Here is a 27,562-nt window from a genome sequence, read left to right as displayed (position 1 = left end):
TGTCAAGCTAAATATAGATGTTTCTTAAAAACAAAAAACAACCACCTTATATAACAGAAATTCAAAGTTTCTTAGACAATCCTATTTCCTGTTCCTAGTATACTGAAATGTTTGTATCTGTTGATTACTCTCACAACATAAAACATTTTTAAAATAGCCCCTTTCAGAAGGACTATTTAAATTGGGGGTTATAGGATTATAGTTAGATCTGGAAGAGATCTTAGAGGACCTCAAGTCCAATCTCCTTTTGTTACAACCCAGTGAGGTAGGTTCTGTTATTGTCCCCATTTTACAAAAGAGGAAACTGAGGGAAACAGGGATTAAGTGACTCGCCCAGGATCATACAAGTAGAAAGTGACAGAGCTACTTGAAATAGCCACCTTTGGTTTTCTTTAAAATATTTGTTATGAATAATATGGAAACAGGTTTTGAACAATAATACATGTATAATCCAGTGGAATTGCTCGTCAGCTCTGGAAGGGAGTGGGGGAGAGGGGAGGGAGACAACATGAATCATGTAACTATGGAAAAATATTCTAAGAAACAAACAAATTTTTATAAATAAAGTAATTACTTATTAATCTGTCACTACCACTATCCACCACCCAACATGGAGCAAAAAAACAAAGCCCTCAATATAGTCTCACAAAACAAAACAAACAAAATGTACACCTCTCTGGAATGCTTCATCTTCATTCTTTTCAACTCATTGTTTATCATTGCATTAGTTACTGAAGTCTTTCAAAGTTAATTTTCTTCCATCATGTTATCATTACATAAATTGTTCTCCTAATTTCTGCTCATTCCACTCAGCATCAGTTCACAGAGGTCTTCCCAGTTTGCTCTGAAACTATATTCATTTCATCATTTCTTAAGGCACAATAATATTCCTTTATACAAAGATACTACCATTTATTTAATTGTTGCTCAATAAGATGATATTCTTTGTAGTTTACCAGTTTTTGACCCCTTCAAAAAGAGCTACTATAGATATTTTCGTACATATAGATCCTTTCCCTCTTTGATTTCATTGGAGGTATGTCTATTATTAGTAGCTGGGTTAAAGATACTAATTTTGGTCATAGCTCTAAATTGTTGGGTTTATTTTTTATTTTTATTTTATTTTGTTTTTTAATACAAAATACCTTACCTTCCATCTTAGAATCAATACTATATGTATTGGTTCCAAGGCAGAAGAGTGGTAAGGACTAGGCAATGGGGATTAACTAACTTGCTCAGGGTCACACAGCTAGGAAGTGTCTGAGACCAGATTTGAAAGCAGGACTTCCATCTGGCTCTCTATCCACTGAGCCACTTACCTGCCCCTGATCTAAATTGCTTTTAAGGATGGTTAGACCAAGGCATGGGGAATATGGAAATATGAATTGCATCAAAGTACTGGTGTGACCATTTATTGCTGAAGGGAGGGAGAGAATCTGAATTGCAAAATGTCAAAAACTGTTAATACATGTAATTTTTTAAAATAGAAAGTTAAAAAAAATGTTGGATCAATTAATCTCACAGCACTATGAATGTTCTTCTACAGACCCTCCAACATTTGGCATTTTCCTTTGTCAGTCTAATCTGTGTGAGGTAGGACCCCAAAGTTGCTATAATTGGCATTTCTCTAGTTATTAGTGGTTTAGAGCATTTTTTCATAGGTTGATAACTTGCCTTAGAAAACTACCTATTCACATTCCCTGACTACTGTTCTAAATCTTAAGACTTATAAATTTGAATCAGTTCCTTATAGTTCCAAGGACCCTGTTTTTGCCTTTCTATCCTCAGTGCTTAGCCTTGTTGATTGAAAGGGTCAGACTAGAACAGTGATGGCGAGACTATGGCACGGGTGCCAAAGATGGCACAAAGAGCGCTCTCTGTGGACATTCAGCCTCCCTCCCCACCCCCTCTCCACAGTGCCTGACATTTTTTCACATCCCCCCTCCACCCAGCAGCCCAGTGGGAGAACTTCCTCCCTCCCTGTGTGGGGTAAGGGAGGAGCACAGCACTCAGTCTGGGGGATGGGGCCTAGCATTCCATCTCTAAAAGGTTCATCATCACTGGACTAAATAGTCTCATAAATCCCTAGAGCCAGAAAGCTCTAATCTAGGATCCTGTGATCCCTTGGCAGAAGCTCCCTTCTCTACCTGTAGCTCTCCTGGTTCCAAAGATTCCTGAAGCTTCATGTGGTTAGGATACATCTCATGGCAATAGGATTAATGATTCATTAATGTTAATTAAACAAGTGAAATGAATGCTAATTCTTATGAAAGCCCTTTCTCTCCCTTCATGAAGGCCTTCCTTTCCCACCAGGCACAGTCTTCTCTCTGGCTCTGAACTCTGCATCTACTGTCTATATCATTCACTTGGCAAGTAATGTTTGGCCTTGGGACATTTCTGGTTGAGTAGGATAATTTGGAGCATTGGAAGGAGCCTTTGACTGAAAAAAATGCCCTGAGCTTTTCAGTTTTCTCTTCTGTAAAATGAAGGGCTTTTTCTAGATAGTCCTTGAGGTCCTTTCAAAATCAAGAGTTCTATCAACCAGTCAACAAGACAGTAAAGCACCAAATGCCATGCATTGTGGTAGGCCCTGAGGAGGCAGAGATAAACACAAAACAGTTCCTGCCCTCAAGAAGCTAACATTCTGGGCAGCTAGGTAGCGAAGTTGATAGAGCTTCAGGACTGAAGTCAGGAGGACCTGGATTCAAATGTGACCTCAGATACTTTATAGCTATGTGACCCTAAGCAAGTTATTTAACTCCAATTGCCTAGCCCTTACTGCTCTTCTGTCTTGGAATTGATACTAAGACAGAGAGGGTAAGGGCTTGGAAAAGAAGATAAGCCAAGGAAACCACATGTGTAAGTAAATAACAAAGATGTACAAAGAAAATGCACTATAATTTCAGGGTGTGAGGAAAGCCCTAGCAGCTAGAGGGAATCAGAAAAAGACTCTGTGGGAGGTGAGACTTGAGATGAGCTTTGAAGAAAGTTAAGAGATTTTATGGGGCAGAAGTGAGAAATGCCCACTTAGGAGCAAAGAAATCATTGAAGGAAGAGTAACAGCCTATATAGAGTGCAATAACTTTATTAAGAGAAAAATATGGCTCTTGGCTTGAAGTAAACATTCTTGATTCAAGTCTAAAGGGATCTTTTCAAGGCTGTGATTGGCTGGATGTGCAAGGCAACTTGACCGTTGACCCTTTACAATGTTGTGCCAGCCCTTAAAAGTGAAAAGAGGAAAAGAAAAACCAAGGAAGAAGCTAGCAGTTATATCAACACGTGACCCAGGAGGCATGAAAATAAGCCATCAGGTGTCCTTATAAACCGCAGGTGACTTCTGGCCTGGTTGGCATTCATGCCTCAGTAGGAGGTGGCTGATTCAGGTTTTCCAAGTGGGGAAGGAAATCCCACTTTATGATTCAATGGAGAGAAAAGGAAATGATAAAAGAGAGAGGGAGGTTCTGGGGAGAGCCCTGCCATAGAGAAAACACCCCAATGCTGACTAAGCTGAATGTTTCCTCTCAAAGGGATGGGAGTGTGGGTACTGGTTAGGAGAGGGTTCCCAGGATCCCTAAATCCCAGAATAAAAGGGAAAGCAGACAAAGGAAGACTTGGGGTGGTTCTGTGCTCCCTTTTTATCCTTCCTACTCTGACTTGGGCCACATCTTAGGGGTTTCCCTCCTCCCTTCCCTAACCTGGGAATACCTGAAGCACAAAGGATGGATGGAGAGAAGGGGAAGGGCCCAATCAAGTAGAATGGGGAGGGGGATGGGAGAGACCTAGGTGCAGAAATCAGCCTTTGAGCTCTGTCTTCCACTGCTGTAGCTTATCATCCATGGCCTTGATAGTGGAGTCACTCTAAACAGAAGATTGGAATTAAGGTGCTTTGCCTAGAATCCAGTAAGCCTTGTTGCACTAGATCCCTCTTTGCCCACTCTGGTCTGGAGGATGTACCCTTGATGCCTAGTGCAGTGATGGTGGACAAGGAAAGACCCATGGCCATGCCAGTGGACAAGGAAAGACCCATGGCCATGCCAGTGGACAAGGAAAGATCCATGGCCATGCCAGTGGACAAGGAAAGACCCATGGCCATGCCAGAGTAAGGTAGGTAACTTTGTGAAGTGGCCCAGGGAAGTAGCAATCCCCACATAGGAGTAGTGGTTCTAGAGAGGAAGAGGAAATAGGTTTATGGAGGTGGGTCAGGCATCTGCCCATCTGACAATTTCTATACCCCAGGCATGTCACTACATGTCAATACCAGGGGTACTGGGTGCCAATCCTTGACAAGAATTTACATCCCTGGGTGTGCTAAAAATTCCTTCTTAAGTTAAAAGGGGAGGTAGGGCTGCAGAAGATGCCACATATATCCCATCTCTGGGTTCCTCACTGTTTCCCAGCATGCACATTCTTACCTTCACATAGCAGAATCTGATGTAGTGGTCAAAATGCTGCTTCTGCTCAGAGCTGTAGAATGCTGAGACTGGAATCGCCACCAAGCCCTATGGAGGAAAAAGTTAAGTCCCAACCCAGAGAAGCAGGGAAGGGGAAGAAGAAATGGTACAATCAAAGTTTGTTTCTGACCCCAGCTGCTCCTGGTTCAGGAATCCAGAGCAACAGCTTCATGGATGGTCAGAGTTGAAAGGGGTCTTCTCTGATCCAAGCCTAGAGAGGGAAAGGGCTTGGGAGGATGGGCAAAGTCCTACTGGCAACCTTCTGGGACTTACCTTGTTCTTAATCATCCATTTGATGAAGCGGGAGTCGTAGGCTTCCCCCTCGGAGCCAGGAAGGTCGGGCATCTTCTCCTCTGCATGACATGGGGGCATCAAATTAAGCCCCTGATGTGCTCCCCAAATGCTCCCTTACCCCTCTCCCTACCTCCCCATGCCTCACTGAAGGTAGAGATGTCTGCAATGAGGAAGTAGGTGCCCTGGGGGATAACAGGCCTCATTCCAACAGTCAGCAAGCTCTCAATCATGTGATCTCGACTTTTCTGCGTAGCCTCAGGCAGCTGGACAAAGTAGCTATCGGGCTGACCAAAGACCTTTAGTTCCTGCTCAAAACTGGAAAATACAGCTTCCTGGAATATAGGAGAAAGGGTGGGATAGGGGCTACCCTGGATGCTACCCAGAATCACAACAGCCCAAGGTTAATCTTCAATTCACCTGTGACTTGTCTCCTTCCCTCCTAACTAGATCCATTCATCATTTGCAATGTCACTTAGCTGTTACCTAGGGCAGGACCCTTAGCCTCTCTGGGCCTGAGTTTTTCTATCTGTCAAAAGATAATAAAAATCTTTGTACTACCTACTTTATAGGTTTGTTTGTTGTGGGTAAAGTACTCTGTAAACCTTAGAGTGCTATGCAATTGTAAGTTACTATTATTTAAAAAAAGTTTTTTTAAATCCTTACCTCACACCTAAGAATCAATATTCAAATATCAGTTTTAAAGCAGAAGAGTAGTAAGGGCTAGGCAATTGGGGTGAAGTGACTTGCTCAGGTTCATACAGCTAAGAAGTGTCTGAGGCCACATTTGAACCCAGGACCTCCTATCTCTAGGCCTGACTCTCTATCCCAGGGGTCGGCAACCTTTTTGGCTGTGAGAGCCATAAACGCCACATTTTTAAAAATGTAATTTCGTGAGAGCTGTACAGTGCTCACAGTGCGCTCCTGTAACAGCGCTTGAAAAAAAATTGACTTTATAGCTCCTGCAGAAAGAGCCATATCTGGCCCTCAAAAGAGCCAGATATGGCTGGAGAGCCATACGTTGCCAACCCCTGCTCTATCCACTGAGCCACCCACCTGCCCTCAGTTATTATTATTTATAATCTCTAACCCTATCAGCCCCAACCTAGTTCAAGATTTCATCACTTCTCATTAGGACTATTAAACTAGTCTTTTAACTGGTCTCTCTCTCTCTAGTATCTTCCCTCTCCAATCCAATATATATGCCTCAAAATTAATCTCCCAAGAACCTCAACTTCTGGTAGACTTCTACTACAAACTAGCTGTAGGAGCTCAAGAAACTCAATTCTGTCCGCTTCAGTTTCTTCCTCTGTAAGATAAATAGATCAGAGTAAATAATTTCTAAGGTACTTTCAGGGAAGCTAGATGTCATGGTGGTTAGAGTGTTGGGCTTAGAATCAGAAAGATTTATCTTCCTGAGTTCAAATCTGGCCACAGACACTTACTAGCTGTGTGACCCTGGGCAAATCACTTAACCCTGTTTGTCTCAGTTCCTTATCTGAAAAATGACCTGGAGAAGGAAATGGCAAAACAGTCTAGTATCTTTGCCAGGGAAATCCCAAATGAGGGTCAGGCATGACTGAATGACAACAGTGACTCCTACTTTGGTCTTCTGGGGCCATGTAGAACAAAGCTAACCTCTCTTTACCATGAGAGCCTTTCAAATACTTGAAGACAGTTATTAGATTCTTTCTAATCTCCAAAAGATTCTCCAAAGCTATACATCTCTAATTCCTTTCACTGGTCCTCACATGGCATGAGCCTAGGAGCATGCCAAATTCTGACACCCAATCTCACTGCTATCCCTCTTAGCTTTGAGTCACCTGAATTTTGATAAACCTACCAGCCCATGACTAAAATATTTAGCAGCACAGGGCCAATGACACATTCCTCTGGTACTCCATTGGTTACCTCCTTAATGACACTTCTTTGGGCCTGGACATTCAAAACATTCTGAATCTATTTCCTGCACTATTATTAGTCTAATGCCACATCCCTCTACCTGACCTACAGATTGGACTAAGAGACTCCATCAAATGCTTTGCTAGATGTATTTCCCCTTCTATTAGCTCATTTTAACCTCACACTTATTCCACCAGAAGATAGCATAGCATAATAGATCCGCACCTAGCTGGGTTTAGCACAAACATCTTACACCAATCACTTACTGCAGATTTGATTAGGAAGAAAAGATAACATACTAAACCATAGCATATTGCCCCATAACAGAACATGATCCTTAGTAGCATAATGGCATAGACTCTTAGAAATTAAACAAATTTGGCCTATAAGTAAAGGAGAAGTCAATATTTGCTTGGCTTATGGAACCAAGAATTGGATGCTAACAGAATCAGGCCTAATAAGAGTAGCTAGCTCTCTTGATAGGTGATGCTTGTCATAAAGGCAAAAGGACCTTGAGTCTCAGTAAAAGCCATTGCAAGCCTAACAGTCCAACTAAGGCTATGCCAAAAAGCTCAGAGGAAATGCCTTGTTGGGGAGGCAATCTTAGTAATCCTAGGATTAGACCACTTGGTTTGAGGCAAAAAATTCCCTGAGCAAAAGTCATCTTAGCTCCTACACTAGAGCTGTGGAGAAAAGTCTGCCTCTGACAAAACACTAGGGACAGCACACACAGCATATTCTGAGACACACTCTGGAAAAAGGCCCCAGTAAAAAATGAAATTTCAAAAGCTACATTTCCAAGCAAATAGAATCAGAATTTAGCTTTCTAGCCTTACACAATCCATACAAACCATATACTCACTTATCTTGCCTTCATTTGGTTAACTTAAATAAAAAAGGAGCAGATGTAGCTCGAGTAGTGAGAACAGGCCTCGATAAAATCAAAGCTATCAGCTAGCTAGAGCCAGGTACATATGATCTCACTCAAAGCACCTGACAAGTTCTTGACTGTCCCTGGCTGTTCCTGTTCTTCCCACTGAAGCCAAACATTTCCTTGAGAATCTTGACTAGATGGTTACATATTGACATTCTGAATTATTATCCTATAGAAAACTCTGTTCAGAACCACTGAAAGTAATCTAAAGCCACTGTCTCCATCTTGTAAAAATCATTACTAACCATTGTCCCTGCAAAAGACTTACCTAATCCCTTAGCCTACATCATTTACCCTACAAATTGTAGACGCCAAATCATTAAACTTTGTTACTGCTCAAAGAAATCTTTCTGCATGTTTCTTTTGTCAGTCTTAACTCTCTTGTAATCCCAGATCCATTTTCCTCACCCTGGTTCAGGGACCCATGAGCTGTCAGCTAGAACCTAAGTAACTCTAATTATAGTGGTCTCCCTACTCATCACATTTCTTAAGGTTGCCCCTTCCTCTGAACCTTTGCTGCATGCTCTCACTTGCCAGTGACAATCTCCTTCAGTAGGGGAAGGGGGGATTATAGGGGAAGGGTCCATTCCAAAGTCTATCCAGAGATGTTAGTCTTTCATAATGCTCAAAGTCCCCCATCCCAAATTCCCAGATTCCAGGAAAGAAATGATTTCCAATCCCTCACCTGGCTCTGAGTAGGACAGTGATATAAGGAGTTCTGGTGGACAGTCCGAAGATGTTTTAGAAGGTGATCTGGTCCCAAGGCCCAGCCCACCTGGACCAGAAGAAGAAAAGGATTAGATTTTCCCCTGGAACCCCATGTTCTCCAAACCTTACCTTTTCTCCTATATTCACTCCTGTCCTCACCTAAACTTCCTCCCCAGTCTTTCAAATCCCCACATTTTCCCAAGGCTCACCTTCCAACCAGTGACACTAAAGGTTTTTCCTGCACTGCCAATAGTCAAGGTGCGTTCCCACATTCCTGGAAGAGTGGCTGCCAAAGAGAAGAGAAAGTGGCTGTAGGGGGGGGACTGGAATAAAATGAATGATGGGTAGTCAAATGCCACAAGGCAGGCTGGAGCAGGCCAAGAGACCAAGGGCACCAAAGAGGGTCTGTTAGTTGCCACAGCACAGACTCATTCTCTCCTTTCTCTCCTCTCTTTTAAAACTATATGTTATTGTTTTAAACGGAAAAAATCTGTCCAATTCCTCCCTCCCAAATGAGAAAACTATTATAAACATATATTGGCAAGTAAAATATATTTCTGCATTACCTGTGTCTCCCCTCCCCACCCCCAAATATGTCTCATTCTGCACTCTGAGTCTTTCACCTCTCTATCAGGAGGCAAGTAGCATGTTTCATCATGAGTCCTCTGGAATTGTGGTTGGTTGTTATGCTGTTGTTCAGAGACCCTAATTCTTTCAAAGTCATTTGTTGTTAATGTTATAAACTATTCTGGTTCTGTTTGCTCTGCATCAGTTCATATAAATCTTCCCCAGTTTCTCTGAAGCCATTCCCCTTTCATTATTTCTTATATAAGCTCTCTAACAGGAGCAGTCCAGCCATTTCTATATTCCCTATGTGTCAGGCCCATTCACAGAAGCATGGGGGTTAGGGGTGCCAGGTAATTCCTACTAGTGGGGACAGTAAAAGCTAGGAGGTTAGAGAGTTTATTGCCCAGACAAATAAGAGAAAAGAATCTGTAGTCTTGGCAAGAAGAAATGAAGTGAGAATATCTAAATGAACCACTAAATTTTGCCTTTTGTTTCTTACACTTGTGCCTCATCTGCTAAGTATATCAGCCCTTCAAGTAGAGGCCAAGACCAGTGGCAACCAGGTGAAATAGGTAGAAATCAAAGGCAAGGTGAAATGAGGTAGGGAGAATTGGATTTCATCTAACATCCCCGTGTTCTGTCAACTAAATAAGTAAGCCTCCCTCCTCCACTAAGTGGAGAAAGGACGTCCATCAGCAAGAGAAGTAGAAGGGAAGGGATTTCAAGAGCATCAGGTAGGTGAAACGAGGGAGGCAAATCTTAGAAAATTGGCTTTGTGTTTTTGACTGCCAAATAAATTAAGCCTGCCACCCAAACACAGACAGGGTCAGAGTTAACAAAGAGGAGTATCTGGAGATCAACCAGGTGAAATAAGGCAGGTAATAATCATTAGATAATTATTTTGTCCTGTTTTTGTGTTTTTTTTTTTAATAATTGGATTTTCTCTGCTTCTATGTGCTAAATGTATTCTTCTACCCCAAGCAGGGACAAAGAGCCAGCCTAGTAACCAGAGAAATAAAAGATTCTAACTAAAGGTGGATAACATGGTGAAACCAAGTGGGTGGATTTCATTAGAATAACACCTCACAGACTGGCACTTTATTACTGTAGTTAGGGACAGGACTTAGATAAAAGTGTTAGATGAGAGGGTGATAGCCAAAAGAAGACAAAAGATCATTGATCTTGTTTTTAGGAAATAGGGCAAGCTGGGAACATTTAGCAGTATATCCAAAGTGTCAGTTGTTTTCAGGCCTATAGAAGAAAGCTGAAAGGGCTAGAGGAAGCCCTTCTGCTCATCAGACTATAAAGAAAAATGAGATGTTCCTTGAAAGAAGAATAAATGCATCATGGAGAAAATAAAGATGAAAATGGATGTAGCAATGCAGAGGGGAATTCTTGCCACTATCAGGTGATTGGAGTGTTGCAAGCTACGTCACTAAGAAGGAAGAAAGGAATAACTGGAAATGTGTAACAGGTGTGAGGGGCTTCCTGTGAAGGGTCAGGGAGCTGGACTCGCACTACACCTGGGCCTTCTCATACTTAACAACAGAGTGGTTGGCTGTTTTCCCAAGAATTGTCGAAGATGATGTCCACAACTCATTCTGGTGATTCATGGGGAGACAAAGTACATCACTAATAGGAATATTCCAAGAGCATCAATAAGGATTATGACAACCTGGACAAAAAGCCAACCAAATGCTGAAGACCTTGGGGGCACAGATGGTATTTTCATCCTTACCACCAAATGATGTTAAGGAATCAAGAAAGAAAGGCAGTTTTGGGAAGTAAATAGTTGACTAAAAATGAGAGTGGGATTTGGACTTTTGGACTGTTGCTTAAAATATAGGAATGATAGGCTCTTGGACAAAAATGGAGTGTGCCTGAAGAGGGGCCCAAAACCTCATACTTTGGGGGAATCTTTTGAATCTAATCAGGGGATTTAAAACTGGAAAAAGGAAGGAGAGGGAGAGAAAAGTCCTAAACGATCTGACAAGCCTGATGCTCCAGTGTGTAACAGGTATACCATAGGAAGGTGGTGGGGAAGACAAGGAAAATAACATAACATCCAGGAAGGGGAACCAGCAACAAAGCTCCAAACTTCAGGTGTCTATACGTGAAAACATAAAGTTTGGACAGCAAAGAAAAGAGGAAATTCTAATATAAAGGAGGCAAATTTGACCTCATAGACATCAATGAAAGTTGATGAGATGGGACTTGGGGATCTTGAAGGGTACATCTTACTCAAAAACCACAGTAGTATCATCTGTAGTGGGGACTACTTTTTGCTCCCAAGGAATAGCATTGTAGATGTCTAAGATGCATTTATATGAGAAAATTCAGAAATTCAAGGTGGGCATCATGGTGAAAAGGATTTGAGCCAGAATCATTCTAAGGAGAATCAAAAAGCAAATATTGTTATGGGGTATACTGCTAACAGAAGGGTTAGGTGACAATCTGGGAAACGGATACAAAAATCTAGTTGTATCTGTCTATCAATAAGGTGATATTGGAAATTTGGGGTTCTTTGAACTGATTTTGAGGTCCTAAATGTCCACAGGAAGTTTAGACCCAAGGACCTAAATATCACCTTATCGATAGACAGATACAACTAGATTTCTGTATCTGTTTCCCAGATTGTCACCTAAGCCTTGTTGTTTTGTCCTCTTTTCTTTTATCCCAAAATTTCTGTAATTTAAAAATTAGTTATATTTACAAGAGTGTTCGAGGAGACCAGTCTCTCTCTGCTCTCAGGGGGGAATGTGATATTGGAAATTTGGGGTTCTTTGAACTGATTTTGAGGTCCCTGGTCTAAACTTCTTGTGGACATTTAGGATTCTTTCAAAACTACATTTCCCATAATTCCCCTCGTATAATACAGGTGGGCAGGAAGTGTGATTACATAGAGGGAAGTGTAAGACTTGGGATGTGATTGGGACATGCTCTCTTTTTCCTAGGAAGCAGCCAGAGGGGAAGCATGGCGGGCATTTGAATTAGATCTTAGCAGGCACATGGTTTTCTTAATTATTAATATGGATTTATATTAAACCCTTAACATTTTAAAATATACCCTTCTCTATTAATTTTATTTGTCACAATAGCATAGCAATAGATGGCATAAAGTGGTAGTGATTGAGATACTGCTGGATATATATGGCAACTCTGTGCCAAAAGTAGGCAGGGAGGTGGCACACTGGACTTAGAATCTGGAAGGCCTGAGTTCAAATGCTGCCCTACACACTAGCTGTGTTACTCAGACAAGTCACTTCATCTCTGTCTGCCTCGATTTCATCATATGCAAAATGAAGGTAGTAAGATCACCTACCTCCCAGAACTGTTGTTCCAACAAAATGAGAAAACATTTGTAAATCATTTTTCAAACCTTTAGCTGTTATTAGGGAAGCTGATAAATTTGAGTCTTGAATTAATAATTTCATACCTCAAAAGATAAAGGAAACTATTATTCTGTACCTAATTATGGCCATCAAAGAAGAACTAGTTTTTAAAGTAGAACCTTGGGAGCAAATGATAACTCCAACAGAGTTTGTTAGAGAAAAGCTGGGTAGATGAGAGGTGCTCTGGGTTTTGGGAGAAGAGGTTTCCAAGCACTGAGTGAAACAAGAGGTAGGATCCAGGGACCTAGTACTTTGAAGAGGAAGTCAGGCTGAGAGAGCTGAGAAGTTTAAAATGAAATTTTAGAGACTCAAGCAACTCTAAATCCAATGTTTCCATGTAGAAATAATTCATAAAAAGCAAAAGGGGAGATACCTAAAGAGTGAACATAGCGGAAGCTCACTGATCCTCTGGAAATTTTTACACGGATCATTAACTGAAGGTGAAGAGTAGCACAGTCCTTAGAAATGCTAAAGGCCAGAATGAGCTGAAAGTTATGATTAATGTTAAAAGCAACAATAGGTATTTTTAAGGCTATATTTGGGCAAAAGACATTCATGGGGTGGGACTGGATCATCGAGAAAGAGATGAGGATAATGGGAGAATGTCATAAGAATAATGGAGAATGTTAGGAGGGCAGAAATATTCAAATCTTTATTTTGTTTCTGTTTATTCTTCCACAAAGAATGATCTTTGGAAAGGGAAGCAAAGAATATAAATAGCAGAGATTTACCTTGTCCTCAGGAAACGGCCACTGAATTTCCTGCATATGCACTCTTAGAACAGCCCCCCCCCCCTTTCTTCCTCATAAGTCATCTATGCTCATTACTTTCACTTCCTCTCTTTTCAGCCCTTGGAAGTCTAATTTCCAGGCTCCTCCCTCAACTACTCTCCCTAAGGTTACCAAGGATCTCATAATTGCCAAATATGGCTTTTTCTCAATGCCCATTGTTTTTTACCTCTCTATAGGATTTAACACTCATAACCATGCTCTCCAGAATAGTCTTTCTTCTCGGGGCTTCCTATCTCTCTCCTTCCCATCTGATCTTTTCCTCTTAGGTGCCTCTGTTGTTTTATCAGCTATTTTAAGTGCCTAAATGCAGGCATGCCCTTTCTTCTGGGCCAATTTCTCTCTCTAAATTCTTTCACGAAGTGACCTCATCATCTTTTACAGATTTAATCATCCCAGTTCTCTATAGCCAGGACTAGCTTTTCTTTTGAGCTCCAGTCCCACATCATCAACTGCCCAATAGATATTTTGAAACAGATGTTATCTATTTCAGGCACCTCAAAATCAACAGTCTAAAAAGAACTTTTTTCTTTTTTAACAGACCATTCTTCTAAACTTGACTCTTTCTGTCAAGGGTTCCTCTATTCTTCTATTTTCCCAGATTTACTCCTTAGTGCATCTTTGACTCCTTACTTTTCTCTCACTCTACTTATCTAGTTAGTTACCAAATCTTGTTTCTACCTCCACAATTCCCTTCCTTCACTCACACGACCATCACCCTGATTAAATCTCTCATCACCTCTCACCTGGACTATTTCAATAAATTCCTAATTGGGTCTCTTTGCCTTATGCCTTTCCCTACCCTCATCCATTTTCTACACAGCTGTAAAAGTGACTCCTCTAAAAGCACCCATCTGACTGTCTCAATTATTCAATAAATTGTCACGGGTTAAGACTAAAGTCAGAGGATCAGGGTCCAAATCTTGGCCTGCCACTTCCTATCTCTGTGACTTTGGACATATCCCTTAACTTCTTCAGACCCCAAATTACTTATCTGTTAAATGAAGCTGACCTCACAAGGGTCTTTCAGATTTAAATCTATGATCCTGTTGCCTCTAGGATAAAACATAAGATCTTCTGTGGGTCTTTCCCAATCCATCCCTAAATTACCTTTCCAGACTTGTTATATGTGACTCTCTTTTGGGCACTCTACCCTCCAGATACAATGACCTTCATTTTTTTCACCTATGATACTGACTCCCATCTTTGTGCCTTTTCATTGGCAGTTCCCATGACTGGAATGCACTTCCTCCTATTTCATCATCTTAGAATCCCTTGTTTCCTTCAAAATTCAACTCAAGAGGTGTCTACAAGAAGCCTTCCTAGATTACCTTTCCCTTAGCTGCTAATGCCTCCCCGCCTTAATTATCTCATATTTATTTTGTGTATACTTATAGGTATGTATCTGTTATCTCCCTCAAACAGAATGTAGCACCCGGAGGACAGGAACTGATTTGTTTGTCTCTGTATCTTCAGTACCTGACATATCCTAGGCCCTGGATAAATGCTTGTTGATTGATTGAACATCTAGCTATCACCATTGAGTTCATGTCACTAGTCCTGGATGCATAAGATCAAAGGTACTTAGAAATACTAACAGAATGACTATTATCCATCTTTGAAAGATCTCAGAAAAGGGGAGAAGAGCTGAAGAACTGTAGAAGGGCAATAGGTGTCTCAATTTTCAACAAAGGGAAGAGGGTGGAGTGAGTAAATGATAGACTAGTAAATCTGACATATTCCAGGGAATACCCCAGAACATATTAATTTAAAGAAGTAGTTTATGAGGCATTTAGAAAAGGAAGAAGTGATCATTAAAAGCCAGTAGGATTTCATTAACCATAGGTCATAGCAGGCCACCCTTATTTCCCTTTTCTTCAATCAAAGAACTGTCTTCAGAAGGTTGATGTCAACTTGGAAGATGGTCTCTGGAGGAGCCCAGGGAATATGCCCACAGCCTCATGCCTTTTAACACTGACTCACTGAAGGCATATAGAACATGCTTCTCAAACTGGCAGAAGATTCTAAATTAATAGGCATTACTAATATGGTAGATGATAAAACCAATTCCAAATAGATCTTGAAAGGCTAGAACTGAGAATGAATGAGAAAGATCCTAATAGTTTTGCCCGGCCCTTACTGCTCTTCTTCCTTGAAACCAGTGTTTAGTATTGATTCTAAGACAAAAAGTAAGGATTAAAAAAAAAAAAAAAGCAAATGAGTAGAGAGAGAAAGCTAGATAAAAGTTCCTCAGAAAAAAGATATGGGGGCTCTAATGGGCTTCAGACACAAGATTTGGGTTATCTCTTCACCTGGCCTCCAGGAATATTCCAAATCACTATCTCCACTCCAGGTTAAAAGATTCTGATCAGGACAATTCTGAAGGGCTTAGGACAAAGAAGGTTATCTACTTCCAGAGAAAGAGCTATTGAAGTCAGATGCCTATCAAAGCAGACTATCTTCCACATTAGTTTATTTATGGTTTTATTTCTGGGGTTTTGGTTTAAATGAATATTCTCTTACAACAATGACTAATATAAAAGTGTTTGGCATGATACATATATAGTCTAGATCAAATTACCATCTCTAGTATGGAAGGGAGACAGTTTGGATCTTATAATTTTGGAAAACTTATATTGAAAACTGTTATGTGTAAATGGGAAATAAAAATATCTTTGAATAAAAAAAAGACTTTCATCAAGTCACAGCTAGGTGGATGGAGATTCAGACTTGGATTTGGGAGGTCTTGGGTTCAAATTTGATCTCAGATACTTTATAGTTCTATGACTCTGGACAAGTCTTTTAACTGCCTTACCACTCTTCTGCCTGGGAACTGATACTTGGGCTTAAAGGGCAGGGCTTAAATAAAGAAAAAGACTTTGATCAGTTAAAGGGTGCCAGACAAGGCAAAGCAAATTGGTGAGCCAGAATAGCTGATGTTATTATAGACTGAATTAAGTGTGTTATTGAATCCAAGATGAAGGAGGTTAATAGTACCATGATCTTTTGCCCTAGTGAGACCACATCTGGATGCCTGTTTAGTTCTGGGCACCACAATTTAGTAAAGATGCAGTCTGAGGCACGTCCAGGAGAGTGACCAGAGAGCTAAGGGTACTGGACATTCTGCTAACTGGACTGGTTGAAAGATGTAGAAATGTTTAGGCTAACAACTGAATGTAATGGACTTCTGTACTAGCAGCAACGCAATGATCCAGGACAATTCTGAGGGACTTATGAGAAAGAACACCATATCCAGAGAAAGAACTGTGGGAGCAGAAACACAGAAGAAAAGCAACTGCTTGATCACATGGGTCCATGGGGATATGATTGGGGATGTAGACTCTAGTCTAAATGATCACTCTAGTGGGCAAATATCAATAATATGGAAATAGGTCTTGATCAGTGACACATGTAAAACCCAGTAGAATTGCTCATTGACTACAGGAGTGGGGTTGGGAGGAGAGGAGGGAAAGAACATGAATCATGGAACCACAGAATATTCTAAATTAATCAGTTAAATAAAAAAAAATGTTTAGCCTAGAAGAAGTGAAGAATATAGAGGCCAAGATAGCTGCTTGTCTTCAACTATCTGAAGGGCTACAGGGAGAGGAGTACACAGGTGTGTTTTGCTTGGCTCCAGGGGACAGAACCAGGGGCAAGGACATCCTTGAAAAGATTCAGATTTAAAGGATATAAGGGAAAACCTCTTAATAGCTAAAGTTGCCTAGCCTGGGGAAGGCTGTCTTGAAAGGCAGTGGTTTTCCCCTTAAGCTGAATGACCATTCTTGTCTATGGGTTCTGTCAATGTGGAATCTAGAAACCTGAAACTTGTAGCCTAGTAAGATCTGAAGAACCCCAAGTTTCAGGACTAGCTTCTAAGTTGGAGGCCCCAAAGCTTGTACTTGTTCCCTGTTCCCATGAGAATCCACCCTGAAGGGAATCTCAGACTAGCAGTTTCAGACTGAATAATAGACCCTAAGGTAAATGACAAACCCAGTTAGATGGGGCTAAGTTAATGCTAAGTTCTCTTTTTGTCTTAGGTAGTCTTCCCCAATGTTATCAGAGACCCTTTCCCAAGAAGACCCACTCCTGGACAGGGACCACCCTTTTAGTGTCCATTGTAGGTAGCCCCTTCCCTTACACCCTAGCCTCTGACTATGATTCCTTTTCCAAGCTTGATTGTATCCTATCAGTATAGTTTGAATACTCCCATTTTCCTTGTGGCTATGGAAATGTCAATCATCTTTCCCTGCCCCTGGGTCTCCCCAAATGGTATATAGGTTCCCCATATTCTTTTGTTCCTTGGAGTCATCATCCAGCGCAGTGGCACTCCCAGGGATATGTCCCCAGAGTCCAGGCTGTAAACCCTGTAAAAGTTGCGGCGCCAGACTCTTAGTGAAGGGCCAAATATTGGACTTATCCCTACCCTGATCAATCAGTGGTTTTTCTGACTACTTTGGTAGTTCCGTGTTATTTCCAAGTTAACAAGTTAATTCATCAAATCTTACTAGGCTACAAGTTTGGAGTTTCTAGATTTCATGTCGACAGTTCCATGAGGGAGCGGACCACATCTCTTCTAAATTCTGTGCTGTCCCCCTGGACTTGGCACAATGTTTTACTAACAGAAGACATGAAACAAGGCATGTTAAATTTGCTTTTCTCACACAGTCTGGCACTTACTAAATGACTGACATGACTGACTGGGATGGATAGTGTTTAGCCTCATCAGGTCCTCTGCTGTTCAGAGAGGGGATGCGCCCTAGCTTGGCATACCTATGCTGATATGTTTCTTTCCGTCATACACCAGCCACTGGTAAACCTCATCACTGATACACAGGACATCGTGTTTTTTGCACAGATTTGCCACAATTTCCAGTTCTGCCCTGCTGAATACCTGTAAGGAAAAAGAGGGGAGGGGAGAGAAAAGAAAAGATAGGCCCATGATGGAACTCTATCCAGCAGAGACCCACCTCCAGGGAGAAGGGAGAGGGGCCTGTCTTCACCTCCTCCCCACCCCCCACGGGGATCACTGACAGCATTTAAACTCAGAACCCTAAGGGGGTCCAATCAAAGGAGGAGAAGATGACCAAAGGATACCTTTTGCCTGTCCTAAATAGTACAAGTATAAAAAGTAGAAAGAACACTGAATTTACTTAGTAAAGCTGAATTCAAGTCCCAGCTCTTATATGACCCCAGGACTTTTCTGTACCTCCATTTCCCTCTTTTGTCAAAGAAGGTTAATGAGACCTGCACAAAGGCATAGGGTTGTTTGAAGAATCAAATGAAACAAAGAATATACTATAAAAGGGGCAGCTGGGTGACTCAGTGAATTGAGAGCCAGGCCTAGAGACGGGAGGTCCTAGGTTCAAATCTGGCCTTAGACACTTCCTAGCTGTGTGACCCTGAGCAAGTCACTTGACCCCCCCATGGCCTAGCTCTTACTGCTCTTCTGCCTTGGAACCAATATACACTATTGATTCTAAAGACAGAAGGTAAGGGTTTAAAAAAAAAGAATATACCATAAAGCTCTTTGCAAATCTTGAAGTGCTATAACTCAAGGCTAGAATTAGAGAGGCAGCAAAATAAAGTGGTATAATATAATAGCAAAATAAAGCTAGTCTTGGAGTTAGAAAGGCCTGGACTTTGTCAGAGCATAGCTGTGTGTGATCATTGTGGACACATTGCCTCTCCTCTCAGCATGATGTTGCAGATCTCCCAAGAGCATAACTTTTATAAATGTAAATATGTATGGGCACAGGGGGTTTCCACAATGGAAGTTCTAATGAACTTCTATCCAGTCCTCCCAAGAAAAGTATATTTACCTTGCCCAAGGGGTTGTTGGGTGAATTGATGACAATAACCTTGGTCCGGGGAGTGAACTTGCTGGCCAGCTCAGCTGGATCTAATTGCCAGTCGTCACTGGACATCAACTGCCCTTTACAGGCTGACGGCTAGCAGAGGAAGCCAGAGAGAAGTCAGAAGAGTGTTGTTCAGTTAACAAGGCTAGTCTTCTTCCTGCCCTGATGCTTCCTTGATGCCGCCTTCTCTTCACCCTTTTCCTTCCTCCCATATGTCCCTGTCTTCTAGTTCCCAGAGGGGACAGGATTCAGCCACACTTGCATCCCAGGATCTGGCCCTTGACTCCCAACTGGCCTGAGGGTCCCTTGAAATTCTCACCGGTCGAAGTGGCACAAACACAGGACAGCCACCAGCCATCTTTGTCATGGGCTCATAGCAGTCAAAATAGGGTTCAATGAGAATAACCTGGGGACAGGTTGAAGGTAAGGGGAGTCACCATTAGGACTAGCTACTCACGCCACATGGACCTCTGTCCCCCTACTGTCTCCACCTCTCTCACCTCATCTCCTTCATCCACCAGGGCCTGGAAGGCATAAAAGAGGGCCCCATAGGCACCCACTGTCACAAGCACATTCTTTTGGGGATCCAAGTCCTGTTCCAGCAATTTCCCAAAGAACTTGGCCAGGATCTTTACCAAGGGAGGGTGGCCCTGTGGAGAGAATCAAGAGGACCTGCCAACATCAAAGACCTTGGGTGGACTAGAGTTTTCCCTTTCATCCCTTTTGGTTCTGGGCTCAACTCTCCACATTCTTAGGAGGAAGACAGGTGTGTAGAAAGGGCATGAGTTAAGTCTGGTCATTGCACTCAGGTTGGATGGGGGTGGAAGGGAAGACTGAGCAGGGAAAGGGAGGGAGGACGCACAAAAGCGGCGGTGTACTGATTAAGCATGATGTCTCCGCTGACTGCTTGTTTGAATGCTTCTGTGGCGAATTTTGGAGGTGCAAAATCAGGGAAGCCCTGGCCCAAGTTCACAGCCTCATTCTCGTTGGCCAGTTTCGAAAACTCCAACCTAGGGTGGGAGTAGAAAACCAGGAAAAACTGAATTAGGGAACAAGGATCAGCACAGCTTTCTCTGTGGGCATGGACAAAAGGGGAGGGGAGGGGAATTGGTGTCTGGTCTGCTCCATGGCTGCAAAGGGTAAATCCTAGAACAAGGTCAGAACTAGGCCATAGGTTTAACTGAAAAGGACCTTATAAGTCCAACTCTCTCACTTTTAAGATGAGTAAACTGAGGCCCAGAGAGGTTACTATCCAGGATCTCACAGCTACGTTCCTGCTTTTTGCTTTGCTGCTCCCCTCTGGGCTCTAGGCCAGATCTCTACTACCTCTTTGCCCTCCCACCTCTGTGAAATTCTCTGCCCCTCCAATTGCCTGCAGGGCTCTGTGGCAAGTTTTCTACAGGAAGTCCAGGTTAGTTCTCAGAGAGCTGAAAGTTTTTAAGAAATAAATGGCTCTGAACTTCTGGTCACATAGTTCGTAGTTCATTGGTCATGGAAAAGACCAGACCCCAATCCTCCCCACCTCCTGTCCATGCCCATTACTACCCTTTAGGAGAAAAAAGAAAAGCTGGGTCAGGAGGTACTTTATCTATCTTCAACCATGCTCACAAGGGCTAGGTATTTAGAGACTACAAATGGATTGGAAATCTTATTGGCATAGGTAACTGCCAATGCAGGGCAGCTCTTTCTCCACAATTTAGTCTTTGATAGCTGCCTGGAACAGCAGGGGTTAGGTGACTTGCCCAGAGTCACATAGTAAGGATGCATGAAAGACAGAATATCCGGTGTTTCAAAGCCAGCTCTCAAATACATACTCTTCATTTGAGCATTTAATAGAAACTTAAAAGTTCTGTTGATAACCTGGTTCCTTTCCTGTCTTTCCATTCATCATAGCTAAGTGGCATGATATATAGTCCTGGGCCAGGAGTCAGGAAGACCTGGGTTCAAATTCAGCCTCAAACTAGCTATTAGACCCCCGGGTAAGTCACTTTACCTTAGTCTATTTCAGTTTACTCATCTGTTAAGTGAGAAATTATTTAACACCTATTCTCTCTATGAAGATAAAATGAGAAATTTTGTAAAGCCTTTTGTAAACCTACCTTTTGTTATCATAAACTTAAGACTTGATAGGACTCTATGATTCAGTGACAGTAATCTCCTAGGCATAACTTGTACAAATTATTCCGTCTCCCAACTCTGGGTATTTTTCTTTTTTTAACCTTTACCTTCTGTTTTAGAATCAATACTAAATATCTGTTCCAAGACTAGACAGTTGGGAGTTAAGTGACTAGCTGTCATACCACAAGAAAGTATCCGAGCCCCAATTTGAATTTAGATTCTCCCAACTCCAGCCCTAGCTTTCTATCTACTGATCCACAGAGCTGCCCCACCATGCATTTTCACTGGCTGTCTTCCACACCTGGACTCCTCTCCCTTCTCGTTTCTACCCTTTGGCTTCCTTCGAGTCTTAGCTAAAAATCTCACTTTCTGTAAAAAGCCTTTTCCAGTCTTCCTCAATGTTAGGGCCTTTCCCCGGAGAAATTCTCTCCAATTTATCTTGTATGTACAGACAACTCTCTTTCTACATATTTTTTTAAAAACCCTTACTTTCTGCCTTAGTAACAACTCTAAGACAGAAGAGCAAGAGCTAGGCAAATGAGCTTAAGTGATTTGCTCAAGATCACACAGCTAGGAAGTGTCTGAGGCCACATTTGAACTCGGGTCTCCTTGGCTCTGGGATCAGCAATCTATCCACTGAACAACCTAGGGGCCCCAAGGACTATATAAATGTTAGCGCAGCCAATATGTGTCTGTTTGCTGCCCAATTATACATTCTGAGAGAAAAGGGGAAACGGGAGAACAAGATTTACTAAAAACCTCCACGGTCCAAGCATTTTGATAAGTGATTTACAAATATGATTTTATTTGTTTCTCACAACTCCCTGGAAGGTGGGTGCTGTTATGATCCCCTTTTTATTGTCGAGAAAACTGAGACAGACACAGGTTAAATGACTCGCTGAGAGCAGCGGCAATCTCATTCAGTCTTTCCAAGTCCCCTAGCATCTATCAGACAGTTGAATGAATGGAAAAATGAATGGATGAGAGCAGATGACCAGCCAACGAAAGGCCATTTATGTCTAAGAATTCACGAATTACCAGATTAGGGCCACTCCTCCCCTCCTATATTCCTCAGGCCCCGCCAGAGGTGGCCTCGCACCCACTACTGCTCCTATCTAGTCCCCAGTGAGCGTGCTGGTCAGACGAGGCATTCTCAGATCTAACTCCCTCTCTCAGTCCTCCCCGGAGTTTGGGCTGCAAAGCTTTTTCACTCTGGAGGGATGGAGTGAGGAGGGAGGGCTGCCATCTACATACACATTTGGGTAGGCTGGAAGCTTTCAGAACCCCTGGGCTCCAGGCCCCCCGTTCCGAGCTCCTCCAGCCCTCACAGGTTTAGGCTTCCCCTCCATCCCCCCCATAGAAAAAGGCACAAGAACAAGTGTCTTTTTAAGGCAGGTTCTACCAGAAATCCTTGACCCATCAGGCATCCCAATACCGGTTCTTTCTGTCTAGATCACCGAAGGTTCTTGTTCCTTCTTTCGTTCCCCACCCATTTCCCCATTCTGCCTCTTACTCACCAAGGGTTCTGGTCAATGCCTTCCAGCCTGCGAGCCGGTACCTGCTTGGCCATAGTGACCTGGAGAGGGAAAGAGAGCAAAGGGACTAGTAGTGAGGAGCTCCCTTTTATCCGAGCCTAGGAAGAGCCTTCCTCCCTCCCCAGTGGCTCTGGCTCCTGCCAGTCGTCCTTAGCTCCACCCCGACTTCAGTGGGGGGGAAAAAAGAAGCCTCATTAAAATGAAAAAAAAAAAAAAAAAAAAAACCTTCTCGAGTGACTACAGGCGAGATCTCTAATCTGTGAATGTGCCCCACCTAGGTCTGATCCAGGACTAGCTGGGATATTTTCCCCGGGCTCTTTAGGACCCAAGCTCTTTATCGGAATGCTACCCTTGCTGGCTTGTAAAGAGTAACCCCCACCTGCACCACATTCCCCCCATTCCTCCAGCTCTCTGATTTGATTTGGGGACACAGGCAATTGTGCCCTGGGAAACTGCTTCTCCCACTTAGACTGGTCATCGACCAGTCAGGCCAGTTTTATCCTTTGTCTGGGGTCAGGGCCACAGTTTCATGTGGTTATGGTCCAGCGGGGCTAATAGGATTCCCTGAAATCGTTCTGCAGTGGAACCACCCCGAGGGACTTGAGAAGCATATGAGTAGGAAGGGGAGCCCTCCCCCCCCAAAGTAGGGTGTGGGGACTAGAGTGAGGGTAGGAAGGGCTGAGAGAAGTGGACTGGGTTAGGAAAGGGCAAAGGAGAAGGAACCAGAAAGGGGATGGGGAGATGAGGACAGAAGGCTGAAGAAACGGGGAAATGAGAGGGAAGAGCAAGGGGATGAGAGGTATGGTTGGGGTGGGGGGACAGGAAGAACCGGGCACAGAGGAGACTATAGGGGAACCGAAGTTGGAGGAAGGGCCCAAGAGAGAGGGAGAGGAGCAAAGGGGTGGAGGAGATTTAGGGCTCTGTGAGGACGACAGAGACTCCGGGCATGGGGTGGGGAAAAAACTGGAAGAGATAGGAAATGAAAAGATGAGACTAGAGAAACTGAGGAGTGAGGTGGGAATTAAGTGAGTAAGATAAATTCTAGGGATTAGGGAAGAGAAGAAAATAGAAGGAATCCAAGAATTAAGAAAGGGGGTTGGGGCAGGAGCAGATTAGGTAGCACTATGGATAGAATACCAGGCCTTGTGTCTGGAAGACCTGGGTTCAAATTTGATCTTCCCAGCTGTATTTTTTTTTAATTCTTACCTTTTGTTTTAGAATCAATATTAAGTATTAATTCTAAAGCAGAAGATCAGTAAGGGTTATTAGAAAGTTGAGTTTAAGCGGCTTGTTTAAGTGGAGTTGGGAGAACCTGGGTTCAAATTTGGCCCCAGATATTTCCCAGCTGTATGACCCTTGGCAAGTCACAACCCTGCCTAGTCTTTGCCACTCTTTTGTCTTAGAACTGATACTAAGAAAGTAAGAGGTTTTGTTTGTTTGTTTTGTTTTAAGAAAAGTTAACTGAGAAAACATAAAAATCACACAAAAAAGAAAACAAAAGGGTCAGAAGGAGACAATTTTGTTTTGTTATCACTGCATTATCTTTAACATACACTTAAGCTACACACCAATCTTTTTTTGTCTTTGTATATTTGGAATTTTTTTGTTCTTTGTATATTTGGAATATTTGTTGATGGCTGTTCATATTAAAACTTTTTTTGGAATGTTTGTTGATGATTGGGAATATTTGGAATATCTGTTGATGATTGTTCATATTAAAACCTTTTTTTTTTAAGTTAGCCATAAATATAGCTCCTTTGTAATTTATCTAATATGATGCTAGTATCCTGCCCCATAAGGCAAAGGAACTATGGAAGAAAGAACCCTGGGATAAACTGGGAGAACCTGGATTTCCATTTTGGTATTGCTACTTAAAATCATAAAAAAAAAAGCTTTTTTAATGGGAGGGTGGAGTTGGGATGGGGGGACAATTAGATGGCACAGTGGATTGAGCCAGACCTAGAGACTGGAGGTCTTGGGTTCAAATTTCACCTCAGATACTTCCTAGCTGTATGATTCTGAGCAAATCATTTAACCCTATTGGCCTTAGTTTCCTCATCTATAAAGTGAGCTGGAGAAGAAAATGGCAAACCACTCCAGTATCTTTGCCAAGAAAACTCAAAATGGGATCACGAAGAGTCATATGTAACTGAAACAACTAAATAACAGAACAATAAATAATACCAAGAGAACTTGTAGGGATAATCCAATTCTTGGGCAATATTAGAGGAAGGGATGTTAACCTGAGGGGGATGAACTGAGAAGTAGTTCTGTGCTACCAGAAGCCTGGAGAGGCATGCACACTTACCATGTGGTGCAGGGGCCTGGCCAGCTTCAGCTCCAAACTCCTTCCCAGCTGACTCAGCACCATCAGCACTGAGGGGCTCCTGAGCATTGCTTTCCCAGATACCAGGGGCACCACTGACTTCCCCCTCCGAAGGCAGAAGAGAAGGTGGGTGAAAGTGGGGTCCATCTAGATCAGGGGTTCTTAACCTGAATCTATGGAACCTTTTTTTTTTTAGGGGTCTGGGAAATTTTATTTTTCTTTTGAAAAATTGAAAACTGCATCTCAACATAATAATTTGTAATACTATGCATTTTATTTTATTTACTTAAAAACAAAATTCCGAGGAGGAATCCATAGATCCATTTACTGGTCCACGGCTAAAGAAGTCCACGACACAAAAAAGGTTAAAAAGTGCCTCTAGAGATTCTAGATTAAGAAGGATTTGGGGCTGGAAGTATATGGCAAATGGACTGATCCATGGCTAGAGACTAGAATCACTTGACCCTGTCTTCCAAAGAGCCCCAAGAGCCCTTTCCCTCCTCATATGCTCACTCCTAAGGAAAGGTCTTAGGAATTATTCTACCTATTTTATAGATGGGAAAAACAAGGGTGTAACTACCTAGAATAGGAAGTCTGAAGTTCAGTCGTCACAAGCCATACCATTAGGGGTATGCTGGAGCATGCTTTTACTGGAAAGTCAACTATTTAATTTTTAGTGTAAGCATTTACACTTTGGAAGATACAAGGATGTATGGTCAGGGCTTGATTTATTATTTTATTGACTGTTGATTCTAGATTTAAGAAAATGATGGAGAAATCATTAATAATGGAGATTCAGCTTTAAAGAGTCACACATACACATATATACACATATATACATATATACACATATATACACATATAGATATATGGGGTGGGACATTATTAAGTATTTATCCCTGAACAGAATTCCAAACTCAAGAGACCATAGAGGCCATGGCAATGCAGTTCCTCTACCCAATACATGATTGTTTCCCATATATACATATATATAGCATTCCTAGATAAGTACTGGTCCTCCAGACCCCACTTGAACAATATCCAAAATGGCAGCCTATTCTATTTTTAGGATAGTTCTAATTGGAAGCTTTTCATTACATAGAACTAAAAGTTGTTTCCCTGCAACTTTTCTACACATTGACCCTAAGTATTTCTACCCTTTGCACTTATAGAGAATACTTCCTCGACGTTAGGGGCTGAAGATTATGGATGACTTCATCTCTGAAATCTCTAGTTTCTTTCAAAGTTGAATTCAGGTAACCTTCTACCAGGGAGTTTTCCTGCTCCAGTTAGCAATATTAAAAGAAAATATGATCATTATGTAAGCAAAACATATTGTTCTTGAATGCAAGATGCATAGAGATAATCTAAGCATCATAGTCTCTCAAAAGAACATGACAGGACAAAAACACTTAATACCATAGTGAAGGAACAAATAGAAATATGTCCAGAACTTCTGAAAATAGAAAATGAAATTCCAATGGAAAGAATTCACAGATTGCCTCCAGAAAAACTAAACCAAACCTGCAGACTCCAAGATGCATAATAGTTAAATCTAACAATTCAGTTCAGAAACAAGTTCTGTAAGCTATCAGGAGAAAGGTCTTCCAGTACAAAGGAGAGGGTAGTTTAATAACACAAGACTATTTTATACCCACTAGAAAAAGGTCAGAATGGAATAATGTGTTCCAAAGAGCAGTGGAGCTCAAGACAAAGCCCAAGGTCACCTATCTGAGCTAATCATACTGAACATGATGGACATTCAATAAAAGAAGAGATTTTAACTTTTTTAGAATGAAATCCAGAACCAAAGGGGTTATTTGCCTCTCGAACACCCCAAACAATAGTATGTAGAAGGAGTAAATATAGCAGTCAGGGACTGAAACAACAAAAAAGTGACAACAGAAAGGCCAGCAAGAGACTTCTTTCTAAATGTACACAAAGAGGGGGCATCTGGATAGCTCAGTGGATTGAGAGTCAGGCCTAGAGATGGGAGGTCCTAGGTTCAAGTCCAGCCTCAGACACTTCCCAGCTGTGTGACCCTGGGCAAGTCACTTGACCCCCATTGCCCACCCTTACCACTCTTCCACCTAAGAACCAATACACAGAAGTTAAGGGTTTAAAAAAATAAAAAATAAAATAAATGTACACAAAGATAGGAGTAAAGGCAAAAATCTAGTAGAGGTAACAGTGAAAAAGCAGAGAAAGGGCATATGGACAGAACCTGATGCTATCAGATCTACAGGTTAATCAGTGCTTCTTTTGTGAAATTACAGGGGAGTGTGTGATATGCCAAGGTCAAAATAGCAAATGAACAAGATGAAGTCACAGCAAAGTCATAAGAAAAATAGAATAATCAGAACACATTATGGAAATATGCTAACTAAAATGAGAACACAAAAGAATTAGAGGAATATCTTCAAAAAAGGAATAAAATATAAGAACTATCAGCTAAGGGTCTTAAATAACAAAATCTCAGAAAAGGAAATAGACTTAAAAAGATCTGTGAAAGAAAAACACTTCTGATCCTGATGAAGTTCACAGAAAAATCCTACCAATCTTTTAAAAAACAGGACCCATACTTCATAAAATTTCCAAAATTGAGAAGAAAGAATTCTATTGAATCTCTTTATAAGACAAACATAATCCTAATATCCAAACCAGGGAAAGATAAAACAAAAGAAAACTGTCA

The 27,562-nt window shown here is 41.8% G+C and overlaps 1 protein-coding gene across 2 annotated transcripts; it reads right to left on the bottom strand.

Moving 5' to 3' along the window:
- Window positions 1–3,069: 3,069 nt before the first annotated feature.
- KYAT1 (kynurenine aminotransferase 1) lies at window positions 3,070–25,117 on the bottom strand. Of its 2 annotated transcripts, none has more exons than XM_044661343.1 (14): window positions 24,853–25,117; window positions 22,527–22,585; window positions 19,754–19,901; window positions 19,392–19,541; window positions 19,211–19,297; window positions 18,856–18,984; window positions 17,807–17,927; window positions 8,496–8,572; window positions 8,264–8,353; window positions 4,891–5,077; window positions 4,725–4,804; window positions 4,413–4,499; window positions 3,780–3,858; window positions 3,070–3,410 (listed from the first exon to the last, which is right to left on the bottom strand). In XM_044661343.1, the coding sequence occupies exons 1-13, from the start codon at window positions 25,015–25,017 to the stop codon at window positions 3,793–3,795; spliced, it is 1,446 nt and encodes a 481-aa protein (XP_044517278.1). In that variant the 5' UTR covers window positions 25,018–25,117; the 3' UTR covers window positions 3,070–3,410; window positions 3,780–3,792. The 2 variants fall into 2 exon arrangements, 1 of the variants encoding a protein (XP_044517278.1); XR_006505373.1 differs by having other exon boundaries at window positions 3,706–3,858; window positions 24,853–25,116.
- Window positions 25,118–27,562: the final 2,445 nt, after the last annotated feature.

The sequence above is a fragment of the Gracilinanus agilis genome, chromosome 2 (assembly GCF_016433145.1).
Source record: "Gracilinanus agilis isolate LMUSP501 chromosome 2, AgileGrace, whole genome shotgun sequence".
Lineage (NCBI taxonomy): Eukaryota > Metazoa > Chordata > Mammalia > Didelphimorphia > Didelphidae > Gracilinanus > Gracilinanus agilis.
This window is presented reverse-complemented; position numbering and strand designations above follow the sequence as displayed.

What these genes read in the sequence shown, in the direction of transcription:
- KYAT1 (XM_044661343.1), bottom strand. Translation starts at nt 25,017, where the DNA reads ATGGACCCCACTTTCACCCACCTTCTCTTCTGCCTTCGGAGGGGGAAG. An exon ending in GGCATTGACCAGAACCCTTG is followed by an intron (nt 19,902 to 22,526) that starts GTGAGTAAGAGG and finishes CTCCCACCCTAG; the next exon opens with GTTGGAGTTTTCGAAACTGG. An exon ending in TCAGATTCTGCTATGTGAAG is followed by an intron (nt 3,859 to 4,412) that starts GTAAGAATGTGC and finishes TCTTCTGTTTAG; the next exon opens with AGTGACTCCACTATCAAGGC.